Source organism: Gymnodraco acuticeps, unplaced genomic scaffold (assembly GCF_902827175.1).
Source record: "Gymnodraco acuticeps unplaced genomic scaffold, fGymAcu1.1, whole genome shotgun sequence".
In the NCBI taxonomy this organism is placed as follows: Eukaryota; Metazoa; Chordata; class Actinopteri; order Perciformes; family Bathydraconidae; genus Gymnodraco; species Gymnodraco acuticeps.
In genome coordinates, this window is record NW_022989757.1 from 50,451 (window position 1) to 65,000 (window position 14,550).

General features: G+C 44.8%; 3 protein-coding genes across 7 annotated transcripts in view; 2 read left to right on the forward strand and 1 right to left on the reverse strand.

The window, feature by feature from the left end:
• f10 (coagulation factor X) overlaps positions 1 to 7,485 on the forward strand; it is a 17,559-nt gene extending 10,074 nt beyond the window's left edge. For all 4 annotated transcript variants that reach the window (XM_034214873.1, XM_034214892.1, XM_034214899.1 and 1 more), the window contains 9 exons: positions 543 to 641; positions 1,192 to 1,352; positions 1,626 to 1,650; positions 1,751 to 1,864; positions 3,240 to 3,371; positions 4,794 to 5,098; positions 5,345 to 5,462; positions 5,536 to 5,723; positions 6,747 to 7,485. In XM_034214873.1, the coding sequence (XP_034070764.1) occupies positions 543 to 641; positions 1,192 to 1,352; positions 1,626 to 1,650; positions 1,751 to 1,864; positions 3,240 to 3,371; positions 4,794 to 5,098; positions 5,345 to 5,462; positions 5,536 to 5,723; positions 6,747 to 7,169 (1,565 nt within the window). In that variant the 3' untranslated portion in view covers positions 7,170 to 7,485. The remainder of the gene's footprint in view (positions 1 to 542; positions 642 to 1,191; positions 1,353 to 1,625; positions 1,651 to 1,750; positions 1,865 to 3,239; positions 3,372 to 4,793; positions 5,099 to 5,344; positions 5,463 to 5,535; positions 5,724 to 6,746) is intronic.
• Positions 7,486 to 7,634: 149 nt separating this feature from the next.
• prozb (protein Z, vitamin K-dependent plasma glycoprotein b) lies at positions 7,635 to 11,747 on the forward strand. The gene is made up of 8 exons (XM_034214906.1): positions 7,635 to 8,126; positions 8,566 to 8,720; positions 8,999 to 9,023; positions 9,100 to 9,267; positions 9,705 to 9,836; positions 9,910 to 9,983; positions 10,074 to 10,212; positions 10,292 to 11,747. The coding sequence occupies exons 1-8, from the start codon at positions 8,045 to 8,047 to the stop codon at positions 11,206 to 11,208; spliced, it is 1,692 nt and encodes a 563-aa protein (XP_034070797.1). The 5' UTR covers positions 7,635 to 8,044; the 3' UTR covers positions 11,209 to 11,747.
• The window catches only part of pcid2 (PCI domain containing 2), a 7,639-nt gene continuing 4,488 nt past the window's right edge, over positions 11,400 to 14,550 (reverse strand). For both annotated transcript variants that reach the window (XM_034214976.1, XM_034214979.1), the window contains exons 12-15: positions 14,019 to 14,092; positions 13,819 to 13,944; positions 11,916 to 12,039; positions 11,400 to 11,624 (exon numbers count right to left, since the gene is read on the reverse strand). In XM_034214976.1, coding sequence (XP_034070867.1) covers positions 11,535 to 11,624; positions 11,916 to 12,039; positions 13,819 to 13,944; positions 14,019 to 14,092 — 414 coding nt within the window. In that variant the 3' untranslated portion in view covers positions 11,400 to 11,534. The remainder of the gene's footprint in view (positions 11,625 to 11,915; positions 12,040 to 13,818; positions 13,945 to 14,018; positions 14,093 to 14,550) is intronic.

Consider the following 14,550-nt stretch of genomic DNA (forward strand, 5'->3'; position numbering starts at 1 on the left):
ACAGTCTTTATTTTTAACATTTCTTATCTTATAGTGGATTTTATACATTATTGACTTTAGCATTTTTATAAAAGTAATATTAATCATGGAATACATATTTAAATATATAATAAATACATTATAAAAGAAGAACAATTATTACTAAATATATCAATATGGATAGTTATAAGTAAATACATAATACAAAACTAAAATGATGAAATATTAGTTATGAATTATAGAATAAATAATTAATTATATATAAATGATAAAAGATTTAACTATTGAAACATATTTTAACAAATGTTTAAAAAAAAACTTTTTTCAATATTTATAAACAATATAAATAAATCAAATTAACCGCAATTTTAAAATGTCTTACAATAGCGCTTTTACTTTGACAGCCTGAAATGGCCGTAGCACTTCCAGTCTGCAAACACACGCTGACCTCAGCTGAGTCACAGTTTAAACCTGAATGAATGTAAACACTCCCTCAGGTCGTTGCCCTCCTCCCTCTCTCCTCCCTCCTTCCCTCCTCCATTACTTCCTCTCTTCTCTCTCAGGTTTTATTCTCCGTGGTAGCGGCGCCATGTTGACGTCTGTTTGTGTTCTCCGGCTGACACTCGGCGTCCTGCTGCTGCAGCTGATCGCCGCGCACCAAGGTACCTCATTTACATATTACAGGCTCATTTACATAATCCAGGTGAGAAGGGGGGGGGTGTGTGTTGTTGGTAGAGGGGGGTTGTGTTGACCCATGACCCCTTCCAGTGTGCTGGGTTGAGTTGAGAACAGAAGGGCTGAAATTATTTCCATTTTCGGGTAATTTTAAGGTTTTATTACCAGATAAATTATAGCTACGAAGACGGACGATGTTGTTTTTTGGCGTCCGGTTGGTGGTTGCTGCGACTTTCGGTTTACACGTTGAAACATCGAGGTGTGGCACCTGCTTCTCTAAAATGCTTCTCATTGGGAGTGTCTACTAAAGGGTCTTGAGTGGAAATGTCAAAGGTTTTAAGAGTTATCACAAAAAGCACTTGTAGAAACGCTAACTGGTTATATGGAATCATTTTCAAAAATAAAGCGTAAGGTGTCCTTATGGCTAACGTAAAGCTAATAAAGCTAACTTGGCTAACATGATGACCCAGTTTACTCTAATGTGATAGAATTGTGATTTGAGTGTTTTCCAGAGACGTACCGATGTTTGTGTTTCAGTGTTTCTGGACGGCGACTCGGCGCGGCAGCTCCTGAGCCGCCGGAGACGAGCCAACAGCTTCCTGGAGGAAATGAAGCAGGGCAACATGGAGCGGGAGTGCCTGGAGGAGCGCTGCGACTGGGAGGAGGCGCGGGAGATCTTCGAAAACGCAGACAAAACGGTGAATATCTCCTGAAACTCAAACACCACGAACACTTCAGAGATCTGATTCACTCTCAGGGACAGCTAGCACTGAAGCTAACGCTGTGGGTCGCTTGTTGGCGGTACAGCTTCTTAGGAATCAACAGCAAACATTCAACATGTTATTCAAAGTCACCAGGTTCAGATATTGATACAAAAATGTCTTGAAAAAAGTCCCAAAAAACCTTCATTAGCTATTTTTCCACTCATGGCTTGAGTTGAAATATTTAATTCTCTGTTTTATTGTTTTCAGAATGAATTCTGGGCCATATACGTTGGTAAGACCGTTGTTATTTACTCTACAGGACCATCTGGTTATTTTTAACATCAACCTTTCAATATGAGCGAAGCAGGAACTGAGTTGTTGTTGTTGTTCAGATGGCGACGCCTGCCTGTCGGTGCCCTGCGCTCACAACGGAGTGTGTAAGGACGGGATCGGCAGCTACACGTGCTACTGCAAAGACGGGTACCAGGGCTTCAACTGTGAGATCGGTACGGACCGCCAAACACATCAACAAACACATCAACAAACACATCACCGCCAAACACATCAACAAACACATCAACATCAAAGACATCACCGCCCTCTAAACTGATGCTATTGATGCTAACACTGCTTCCTCTAAACTGATGCTATTGATGCTAACACTGCTTCCTCTAAACTGATGCTAACACTGCTTCCTCTAAACTGATGCTAGTGATGCTAACACTGCTTCCTCTAAACTGATGCTAGTGATGCTAACACTGCTTCCTCTAAACTGATGCTAGTGATGCTAACACTGCTTCCTCTAAACTGATGCTAGTGATGCTAACACTGCTTCCTCTAAACTGATGCTAGTGATGCTAACACTGCTTCCTCTAAACTGATGCTAGTGATGCTAACACTGCTTCCTCTAAACTGATGCTAGTGATGCTAACACTGCTTCCTCTAAACTGATGCTAGTGATGCTAACACTGCTTCCTCTAAACTGATGCTAGTGATGCTAACACTGCTTCCTCTAAACTGATGCTAGTGATGCTAACACTGCTTCCTCTAAGCTGATGCTAGTGATGCTAACACTGCTTCCTCTAAACTGATGCTAGTGATGCTAACACTGCTTCCTCTAAACTGATGCTAATGATGCTAACACTGCTTCCTCTAAACTGATGCTAATGATGCTAACACTGCTTCCTCTAAACTGATGCTAGTGATGCTAACACTGCTTCCTCTAAACTGATGCTAGTGATGCTAACACTGCTTCCTCTAAACTGATGCTAGTGATGCTAACACTGCTTCCTCTAAACTGATGCTAGTGATGCTAACACTGCTTCCTCTAAACTGATGCTAATGATGCTAACACTGCTTCCTCTAAACTGATGCTAGTGATGCTAACACTGCTTCCTCTAAACTGATGCTAGTGATGCTAACACTGCTTCCTCTAAACTGATGCTAGTGATGCTAACGCTGCTTCCTCTAAACTGATGCTAGTGATGCTAACACTGCTTCCTCTAAACTGATGCTAGTGATGCTAACACTGCTTCCTCTAAACTGATGCTAGTGATGCTAACACTGCTTCCTCTAAACTGATGCTAACACTGCTTCCTCTAAACTGATGCTAGTGATGCTAACACTGCTTCCTCTAAACTGATGCTAGTGATGCTAACACTACTTCCTCTAAACTGATGCTAGTGATGCTAACATTGCTTCCTCTAAACTGATGCTAGTGATGCTAACACTGCTTCCTCTAAACTGATGCTAGTGATGCTAACACTGCTTCCTCTAAACTGATGCTAGTGATGCTAACACTGCTTCCTCTAAACTGATGCTAACACTGCTTCCTCTAAACTGATGCTAGTGATGCTAACACTGCTTCCTTTATCTCTGCAGTTATCCCCGAGCTGTGTGAGAATAAAAATGGCGGCTGTGAGCACTTCTGTAACTTGGCTTCGGGAAACGTTCAGTGCTCCTGCGCCAACGGATACTTCCTGGGACCGGACGATAAATCCTGCGACTCCAACGGTGAAACAGACTCTCTACATGTTAGCGATGCTGTACCTTTGGTGTTTACTTGGAGGATATCTTCAACTCGACAGAAAGTGAAAGGGTGTTCAGGCTAAATATCTCTTGACCAGTCAGAAGCATCAAGGAGAGGCCTGTGTTGAAGCTACTGCTAGCCTAGCAAGTTACCTTCTGTAGTTCCTTTATGGCCCAACATTAGCCGCCTTTAGCTTAGCGGTGGTGACGTGAAGTCATGTGACCGTGCTGTAGTTCCTTTATAGCCCAACATTAGCCACCTTTAGCTTAGCGGTGGTGAAGTGAAGTCATGTGACCGTGCTGTAGTTCCTTTATAGCCCAATATTAGCCACCTTTAGCTTAGCGGTGGTGACGTGAAGTCATGTGACCGTGCTGTAGTTCCTTTATAGCCCAACATTAGCCACCTTTAGCTTGGCGGTGGTGAAGTGAAGTCATGTGACCGTGCTGTAGTTCCTTTATAGCCCAATATTAGCCACCTTTAGCTTAGCGGTGGTGACGTGAAGTCATGTGACCGTGCTGTAGTTCCTTTATAGCCCAACATTAGCCTCCTTTAGCTTAGCGGTGGTGACGTGAAGTCATGTGACCGTGCTGTAGTTCCTTTATAGCCCAATATTAGCCGCCTTTAGCTTAGCGGTGGTGACGTGAAGTCATGTGACAGTGCTCTAGTTCCTTTATACAGTAGCCCAATATTAGCCGCCTTTAGCTTAGCGGTGGTGAAGTGAAGTCATGTGACCGTGCTGTAGCTCCTTTATAGCCCAACATTAGCCTCCTTTAGCTTAGCGGTGGTGACGTGAAGTCATGTGACCGTGCTGTAGCTCCTTTATAGCCCAACATTAGCCTCCTTTAGCTTAGCGGTGGTGACATGAAGTCATGTGACCATGCTGTAGTTCCTTTATAGCCCAACATTAGCCTCCTTTAGCTTAGCGGTGGTGACGTGAAGTCATGTGACCGTGCTGTAGTTCCTTTATAGCCCAACATTAGCCGCCTTTAGCTTAGCGGTGGTGACGTGAAGTCATGTGACCGTGCTGTAGTTCCTTTATAGCCCAACATTAGCCGCCTTTAGCTTAGCGGTGGTGAAGTGAAGTCATGTGACTGTGCTGTAGTTCCTTTATAGCCCAACATTAGCCTCCTTTAGCTTAGCGGTGGTGACGTGAAGTCATGTGACCGTGCTGTAGTTCCTTTATAGCCCAACATTAGCCTCCTTTAGCTTAGTGGTGGTGACGTGAAGTCATGTGACTGTGCTGTAGTTCCTTTATAGCCCAACATTAGCCTCCTTTAGCTTAGCGGTGGTGACGTGAAGTCATGTAGTTCCTTTATTAGCTTTTTACTACTAAACATGTAAGTATAAGAAACGTTTGTTTTTAGAGATTATTTCCTGCAATAACCCAAAACTCCGATCTCTTGCAGACGTCTTTAAATGCGGCGCCGTCGTGACGGAAAACGTCCGGACAGTTTTCCGGTACGACCGCAACGAGTCCATGGTGATGGAGAACATCAGCATCAGCGACTTAATGAAAAACATCAGCGATGGCGACTTAATGAAAAACATCAGCGATGGCGACTTCCTGTCGGATAACAGCGACTTCCTGCCGGAGAACAGCGACTTCCTGTTGGAGGACGCCGTGTTCGAGGAGACGCTTTACTCTCAGATGGCGAGTATGACGCGCATCGTGAACGGAGAGGACTGTCCTCCGGGGGAGTGTCCGTGGCAGGTAGAAATGAAAATGTTAAGCACTTCGCAGATGATGAAGATATTAGTAGCTGTTTTTGATTATCAATTAATTAGGATTTCAAGCAAGAAGAGGTACTCATTTTGTTTTCTACGTGGGAATTAATAATAGTCAAATTATAAGTCAAATGTTTTCTTTTTGACATAATGGTATATACTTGGAAGTCCATTAAAGACGTCTGGAAGTATATTTTGGTTCAGTCTCACCAGTTTGGACCTGGTCCTGCAGGCTCTCCTCCTGAACGAGGACGACCGCGGTTTCTGTGGAGGAACGATCCTTAACGAGTACATCATCCTGACGGCCGCCCACTGCATGAATGCCTCGCGCTACATCTACGTGAGACTCGGTAGGTCTGACGGACCCGAATATAAAACACGAGGCAGATTTATGTTGCACGCTTTAACTGAAATACGTTACAGGGGAGTTTGACGTGTTGGTGGATCACGGTAACGAGGCGAGGCACGAGGTGGAGACGATCATCACGCACCAGAGATACAAGCCGGACACCTACAACAACGACATCGCGCTAATGAAGCTAGCAACGCCCATCAAGTTCTCCCGCTTCATCCTGCCGGCCTGCATCCCTGAGCAGGAGTTCGCTGAAAAGGTGAACCTTCAAACGTGTTTCACAAATAAAGTTTGACATTCAGGGCCGTCCGTGGAAACCACACAAAAGTATTCGGACAACCTTAACGAACCATGTGCCTTTAAAGACACTAGCATTTATTTGACTTGTTGATGTTATTAGCCTCTAAAGTAGTTGATGCTAACACATTAGCAAACAAAGACCATCCAAGATACATGGCTAACCCTCTGACAATGACAATTATTAGTTTTGGGGTTCCTCAGGGAACGGTTATCGGTCCTCTATCACTTCTATTTAATGTAACATGTCGTTCCAAACTTAGCTCATATTTTTTTTCTAACTCTGGTGAAACAGAAGATTAAAAGAGGAGCTTTTGCATGATTCTTTTTGGAAAAGTACCCCCTGGTGTGAATACATTAGCTTCCAGTGCTAACTCTTTACCCCCTGGTGTGAATACATTAGCTTCCAGTGCTAACTCTTTACCCCCTGGTATGAATACATTAGCTTCCAGTGCTAACTCTTTACCCCCTGGTATGAATACATTAGCTTCCAGTGCTAACTCTTTACCCCCTGGTGTGAATACATTAGCTTCCAGTGCTAACTCTTTACCCCCTGGTATGATTACATTAGCTTCCAGTGCTAACTCTTTATCCCCTGGTATGATTACATTAGCTTCCAGTGCTAACTATTTACCCCCTGGTATGAATACATTAGCTTCCAGTGCTAACTCTTTACCCCCTGGTATGATTACATTAGCTTCCAGTGCTAACTCTTTACCCCCTGGTATGATTACATTAGCTTCCAGTGCTAACTCTTTACCCCCTGGTATGATTACATTAGCTTCCAGTGCCAACTCTTTACCCCCTGGTGTGAATACATTAGCTTCCAGTGCTAACTCTTTACCCCCTGGTCTGATTACATTAGCTTCCAGTGCTAACTATTTACCCCCTGGTATGAATACATTAGCTTCCAGTGCTAACTCTTTACCCCCTGGTATGAATACGTTAGCTTCCAGTGCTAACTCTTTACCCCCTGGTTCTACAGGTGTTGATGCGGGAGCCGGACGGCATGGTGAGTGGTTTCGGGCGCACGGGCGAGGGCCGGCAGCCGTCCACCATCCTGCAGCGTCTCTCCATGCCTTACGTGAACCGGCTCACCTGCAAGGAGTCCACGCAGCTGCGCATCAGCACCAACATGTTCTGCGCCGGCTACGACACGCTAGCCAAGGACTCGTGCCAAGGCGACAGCGGCGGGCCGCACGTCACGCGCTACGGAAACACGTACTTCATCACCGGCATCGTGAGCTGGGGCGAGGGCTGCGCGCGGAAAGGGAAATACGGCGTTTACACTCAGGTGTCCAAGTACATCCGCTGGATCAACAGTGGCATGCAGCAGCTGATGCCCAAAGAGAAGAGCGGCAGGCGGAGGAAGAGGCACCGCGGCCCGGCCCGGAGGCTGCTTCTGTAAACACCACGCCATAGCATAGCTAGCTAAACAAGCTAATCCCTGTTATAATGTTGATAATTACTTTAGGGGTTCCTCAGGGCTCGAGTCTCGGTCCTTTATATTTTATATATAGTTATTTTAATCGATATATTTTCATTTAAAGGGCGGCATCTGACAAAGAAGCTTTTTGATCAGTGTTGTTAAAGGAAAAGTGCAATTTTGATCAATTTAACAATTAAAATGTATTACATTTGTGTAAGAAACTGTGTGTTCGTGTGTTCTGTCTAAAATGTGCCTTTTCATCTTAAAGAGAAGCTAAATAAATAAATAAAAACAACAACAGTGGAAGTCTTTTGTGATTGAATCTCATTGCAGATTATTTTAACACATCGTCTTTGATTTTGGGAGATTTTAACAGTTATATTTGAATATTTTATGACAGATTTTAAGGTTTGTAACGTAATGTGGGTTATATAGGCTAAGGGTCTTGTTGGCATCATGTCTCCCCTACACGTCTATGTCTATCCGGGGATGATTTTAAATGATTAATCCCTTGTTTACCCGGGGATAAACAGACTCCTGGAGTTCAGAGGCCGATGCTGCTTGTTTAGAGAGAACAGGTCAGAGTCCACTGCAGTGTTTACAAAGAGACGTTTAAATACCATTTAACTCTTTAGAGCAACACACCTGATGAGGAGGTGAAACACTAACTCCTCTGGGAATATTGAGTTTTAAAATCTATTTAAAATGTGTAAAACTGAACTCCGTAAATTAAGACGAAGCTTTTTTAAATTGGTAAATTTGTGAATGAAGTCTGGTTTGATTTAATCACGAGACTCCCGACAGAAATCAGTGTGTGACGTCAGTGTGTAAACAGTGTTCAGACACTCAGAGTCATGGCGGTCGGCATCATGTCGGCTCGAGCGTCTCTTCTGGCGCTAACCGCTTGCTTCCTTCAGGTTCTCATCCAAGGACAAGGTAAGACATCGGTACACTGCGAACTTAGTGCTAATATCAGCTGTCGTTTGATTCACAGGTCAATCGGGCGGGAAACTGAAAGGTCAATATGATATTTCAGACAAACAAATGATCCAATTCATACGGTGGTCTATTGGTGCCAAAAACACTTGTTTTTAACTTAAAATACACTCAGTGTCGTAATGAAGAATTAGTTTGAATAACTATTACGTTTTATATTCATAAAAATAATCATAAAAATAATAAATATCTATAAACTACAAAGATTTTTATTTGATATTATTTAGTAGTTTTTTGCGGCGCTCGCAACCAGGACGTCGCATGCAGTTAAACAGGTTTATTTATATTATTTTATATTTTATTGTCAGTGTTTCGGGCCCGCTGCGCTCGCGGCGTGCTAACCTGTTTTATATAATAGTATTTATTATTTTATTGTCAGTGTTTCGGGCTCCCCAGGACGTGTTCCTGCGCTCGCGGCGCGCTAACAGGTTCCTGGTGGAGGAGGTTCTGCAGGGGAACCTCGAGAGGGAGTGCTACGAGGAATGGTGCAACTACGAGGAGGCGCGGGAATACTTCGAGGACACGCCCAGTACGGTGAGGGAAAACATTATTAAAGAATATATTAGTATTTGTTATATATTTTTTATTATAGATTAATTCTTATTTTTCTTGTCTAAATATATTTTGTAATAATACTTCAATTTATATATTTTATTTATCTAAATATATTTGTTAATTCTTATTTAAGTACAGTTATTTTCTTTTGTAAAACATTTGTAATTATTAAATATGATAACTATAGTTATAATAATAATTAAGGCAATATTTTAAATTACTTTGAAACCGTTATTAATGTCTTTGTTTGTCTTCAGAACGCCTTCTGGACCGTTTACTACGGTACGTTTTCATTTCAAATCTAAACTAATACTTTGTTTTCGTCATCATTGTTTATATTTCTGTATTTCTGTTCCAGACGGGGATCAGTGCGAGCCGGACCCCTGCCTGCACGGTGGAAACTGCACGGACCGGGTGGGGGGGTTCCTGTGCTCCTGCCCCACCCCTCACTACGGCCCTGTCTGTGAGCTGGGGGCCCCGGGCCCCGATGGAAACCCCCCCACCGCCCCGCTGGTCACCTCCACAGGTTATTATATATAGGTTATAACTATAAATTCAATCTTATTTGTTATTTTGTACTATATTAATTTGATTATACATTTTATTCATTATGTTTTATTTCCCCTAATTTATCTGTATTTCTTCTGTATATATTTGTATTCTTTTACATTTTAAATGAACCCTTATAAAAATGGTTTTTAATATATCTGATTAGAACACGCCCAAGGCGATGTTAGCTCCGCCTCCAAACAGGGGGCGTGGCTTCGAACAAAGCTAGTTTAAGGTGTGCTTTTTTCAGCGTTTTTGTAATAAATAGTTGGCTAACATCATGGCATCGATTAACACTTGATTCAAACTTGTTATTTACGCCGTTATTTGGTCGGTACTCCACCAGCAACACATTCGTTTTTCAATGATTTTGGACTAAAGGATCTACCTGTGTTTAACCGTCCCGTGTCTCAGAGATCTCTCAGTGTCCGATCGGCGGCCCGTTGGCGTGCGATCAGATGTGCGAGGCGTCCGTCAGTTCGTTCGTCTGCTCCTGCCTGACGGGCTTCAGACTGCAGGAGGACGGGCGGAGCTGCCGGGCTGAAGGTACGATGATAAAAAAACACGAGAAAATATACAAGAACTATAGAGAGAAATAACGCCATGTTTGTGTCCTCAGCCGAGTTTACCTGCGGACGACTTCCTGACGAGATCAACGCCACGCTGTGCCCTCGAGGAGACTGTCCCTGGCAGGTGAGGCGACCAATCACGTCCCATTAGCCTCCTTTAGCTTAGCGGTGGTGAAGTCATGCTGTATTTAACAGGTTTGTTTTGCTCCTGCAGGCGTCCCTATTGGACAGCAGAGGGGAGGAGCTGTGTAGCTGCGCTGTGATTGGCCGTCGCTCCGTGCTGACCTCGGCTCGATGTCTCCTAACGGGCGTGTCATCGCCCCCCCGACCCTCTGACTTCACCGTGGCCGCCGGTATATTATTGCAGCGTTTTATTGTGAAATTTAAGATGATTTTCAAAATAAAAGCCTCACTAATCTTTTCTTCTTCCAGGCGATAGAAAGACACTTGTCGCCGTGCGGTCGCTCTACATCCACGAGCGTTTCCGTGAGCATTGCCGTGACGATGACCTCGTCCTGCTGGAGTTGTCCCGCCCCCTGACCTTTGGCCCCGCCCTCTCCCACCTCTGCCTCCCCCCCACCAGGGACTTCAGCGAGAACATCCTGATGCATTCTGGGAGGACGGGGGACGCCGGGGAAAAGACGCTCGTCTACAAAACGCTGGACGAGTGCCGACTAAATACGAACGTTTCAAATCTGCTTAGCAACAAGATGTTCTGCATGGGGGGGCTTAATGAGGGACAAGAGGGTGGGCAAAGCAGACCCAAACGAGCCCAGGGGAGCCTTAATGAACTCTGGAATTACACTAGTGCGGATATGAGGAGAAATGGTTCTGATCGAGTCCAGAGAGACCAGACTGGGGATTTAAGAAACCCAAACAGTACCATTAAGAGCCCGGATGAACCCTTTAGGAACAAGAATGGCAGCGAAGGGACGCAGAATGGACGCCATCACCAGAACCAGGACCACCAACAGGACCACCATCAAAACCACAACCAGGACCACAACCAACAACACCAACACCACCATCAAAACCACAACCAGGACCACAACCGAACCCCCCATGGAGCAGACCGGACTCTGATTGGATCAGAAACCGGGCACAGGACCCAGAATGGCGCCCGGCGGTGTTCGGGCTTGTTGCCGGGGGCGCCGGTTGCTACGGTGGAGCGCGGGACGGCGTTCCTCACCGGGCTGCTGATGACATCATCATGTGGGGACGGGCTGGTGTTCACCAAACTGTCCCGGTACCTGAGCTGGATCCGGACCCGGCTGGAGGCCAGCGAGGGTCACGTGACCTCTCAGGGTCACATGACCTCTCAGGTCCTGCAGTACCCCGAGAAACCCTGAGACACTTTATCCTCAAATATTAACACTTTTCCCCTGAATTGTTGACGTTTTCTTGAAATATTTTAATTTTAAATATTCCACTGTATATTCCACTACAGATGATAAATGCCCAGTAAAGACTACAATACCCACAATGCACCAGCTCCAGTGTTACTCCGGTTAGTGTTAATAATGAGAGACGGGACGCGCTCTACAAACAGATTCCGTTTTTATTCAACATTAAAAGGTTTCCGGTACAAAATAAAGAATGTTTGAGCAGAGGGGATTGTGGGTAATGTAGTCTATGAGACGGAGGACAGAGCAGAGGGGATTGTGGGTGACGTAGTCTATGAGACGGAGGACAGAGCAGGAAACGGGTTCTGTTTACTGACCACGAGCTTCTGGTGCTGCTGGGAGATGTAGCCTTTGATGTGACCCTGAGGGAAACCACAGAAGAAGAACAGGCTAACTGTTAGCGCCCCGCTGCAGTAAAACACCTCAGACTGAATATATCCTTTTATTGTGAAACTGATATTTGATTAAATACATAACAAATCTGATTCATTTATTATTTTATATATTATAATTAATTATACATTACATTTAATTCCAGTATATAAATAAAGAAAAATAATACTATTTAAAGAAATTGTAAAACAAACATTGTCTGTCTGTCTGTCTGTCTGTGTGTGTGTGTGTGTGTGTGTGTGTGTGTGTGTGTGTCTCACCATGTAAATGAGGTTAGCGAGGATACACTGCACTTCGTCCAGATCAACGTCCTGCAGCTGCATCATCTGCAGAGAGACCAGGAAGGAGGCCAGGGGCAGCTGGTGGGTCCTCAGCAGCAGGTACCTGATCAGTATATATAATATAAAACATCGATCTCTTTTTCACAGGAGACCTGTCCAACATGGCAGCAAGTAGGTTACAACATGAACATAAAACAACAGATAACACAAAAGGACATGGTATTTACAGGGCTACATGTTCATACCTAGAGACATTGACAAGTACCAACAGTATACAGTGGGGCAAACAAGTATTTAGTCATCCACCAATTGTGCAAGTTCTCCCACTTAAACAGATGAGAGGCCTGTAATGTTCATCCTAGCTACACTTCAACTATGAGAGACAGGATGGGGGGAAAGAATCCAGGAAATCACATTGTAGGATTTGTAATGAATTAATTGGTAAAATAAGTATTTGGTCACCTCCAAACAAACAAGATCTCTGGCTCTCACAGACCTGTAACTTCTTCTTTAAGAGCCTCCTCTGTCCTCCACTCGTTAACTGTATTAATGGCACCTGTTTGAACTCGTTATCAGTATAAAAGACACCTGTCCACAACCTCTAACAGTCACACTCCAAACTCCACTATGGCCAAGACCAAAGAGCTGTCAAAGGACACCAGAAACTAAATGGTAGACCTGCACCAGGCTGGGAAGACTGAATCTGCAATAGGTAAGCAGCTTGGTGTGAAGAAATCAACTGTGGGAGCAATTATTAGAAAATGGAAGACATACAAGACCCCTGATAATCTCCCTCGATCTGGGGCTCCACGCAAGATCTCACCCCGTGGGGTCAGAATGATCACAAGAACGGTGAGCAAAGATCCCAGAACCACACGGGAGGACCAAGTCAATGACCTGCAGAGAGCTGGGACCAAAGTAACAAAGGCTACCATCAGTAACACACTACGACCCAGGGACTCAAACCCTGCAGTGCCAGACGTGTCCCCCTGCTTAAGCCAGTACATGTCCAGGCCCGTCTGAAGTTTGCTAGAGAGCATTTAGATGATCCAGAAGAGGATTGGGAGAATGTCAGATGGTCAGATGAAACCAAAATAGAACTTTCTGGTAAAAACTCAACTAGACGTGTTTGGAGGAGAAAGAATGCTGAGTTGCATCCAAAGAACACCTACTGTGAAACATGGGGGTGGAAACATCATGCTTTGGGGCTGTGTTTCTGCAAAGCGACCAGGACCACTGATCCGTGTAAAGGAAAGAATGAATGGGGCCATGTATCGTGAGATTTTGAGTGACAACCTCCTTCCATCAGCAAGGGCATTGAAGATGAAACGTGGCTGGGTCTTTCAGCATGACAATGATCCCAAACACACCGCCCGGGCAACGAAGGAGTGGCTTCGTAAGAAGCATTTCAAGGTCCTGGAGTGGCCTAGCCAGTCTCCAGATCTCAACCCCATAGAAAATCTTTGGAGGGAGTTGAAAGTCCGTGTTGCCCAGCGACAGCCCCAAAACATCACTGCTCTAGAGGAGATCTGCATGGAGGAATGGGCCAACATACCAGCTCAGTGTGTGAACACCTTGTGAAGACTTACAGAGAACGTTTGACCTCTGTCATTGCCAACAAAGGGTATATAACAAAGTATTGAGATGAACTTTTGTTATTGATCAAATACTTATTTTCCACCATCATTTGCAAATAAATTCATTAAAAATCCTACAATGTGATTTCCTGGATTCTTTCCCTCCATCCTGGGTTAGGGTTGTCTCTCATAGCTGAAGTGAGGATGAACATTACAGGCCTCATCTGTTTCAGTGGGAGAACTTGCACAATTGGTGGCTGACTAAATACTTTGTTGCCCCACTGTAATTACTGAGAAGTACTCACACTTTCTTGAACAGGTTCCTGTAGGTGATGATCTTCAGCTTCTCGAGGATGAGGAAGATGCCGCAGCGGATGAAGAAGGTCTCGTGTTTGTTCAGAGCTTCGTTCAGCAGCAGCAGGTTCCCCTCACTGAAACACACACCTGTCAATCACCTGTACACTGAGCTCACTTCCTGTTCAGCTAAGCCCCGCCCCCTGCTCACCTCACTCCCTTAGTGACGTCTGCAAACTGCATGAGGTCATACTTCCTGAGCAGCTGGTGGGTCGGCATGTGACCCTGAAACAACAGAAACAACACATCTGAACAAGATGTTGTTCTCGAGTTCTCCCAGCAACCCCACATCCTGTTCCAAACCACATCAAGGATTCTCTGAAACTCTCTCTCTCTGGTTCCCCACAAGCTGACTTCCTGCTTCTTCACACACACTAGAGGCTTCTCAATACTCAAATTTCCCCTCCTCGACTGCTCGACTCCTCGGTCCTCCGGTAGTGACCCGGAAATGAATTTCAGCGCGCCATTTTGAAGGACATCTAATTTCTCTAAATGCACACCGAGCATCGAGCGTCGAGGAGGCTCTCTGGAGGAGCTCTAACCGAGGATACACTGATGGTTCCTCCACGGCTCCTCCGCGGATGCATTTCCGGGAACGGTGGAGGCGTGACGCACGGCCGGACTTATCTCAGCCAATGACAGCTCTGCATGCATCCCCTGGATATTATTTTAGAAACTGCTTT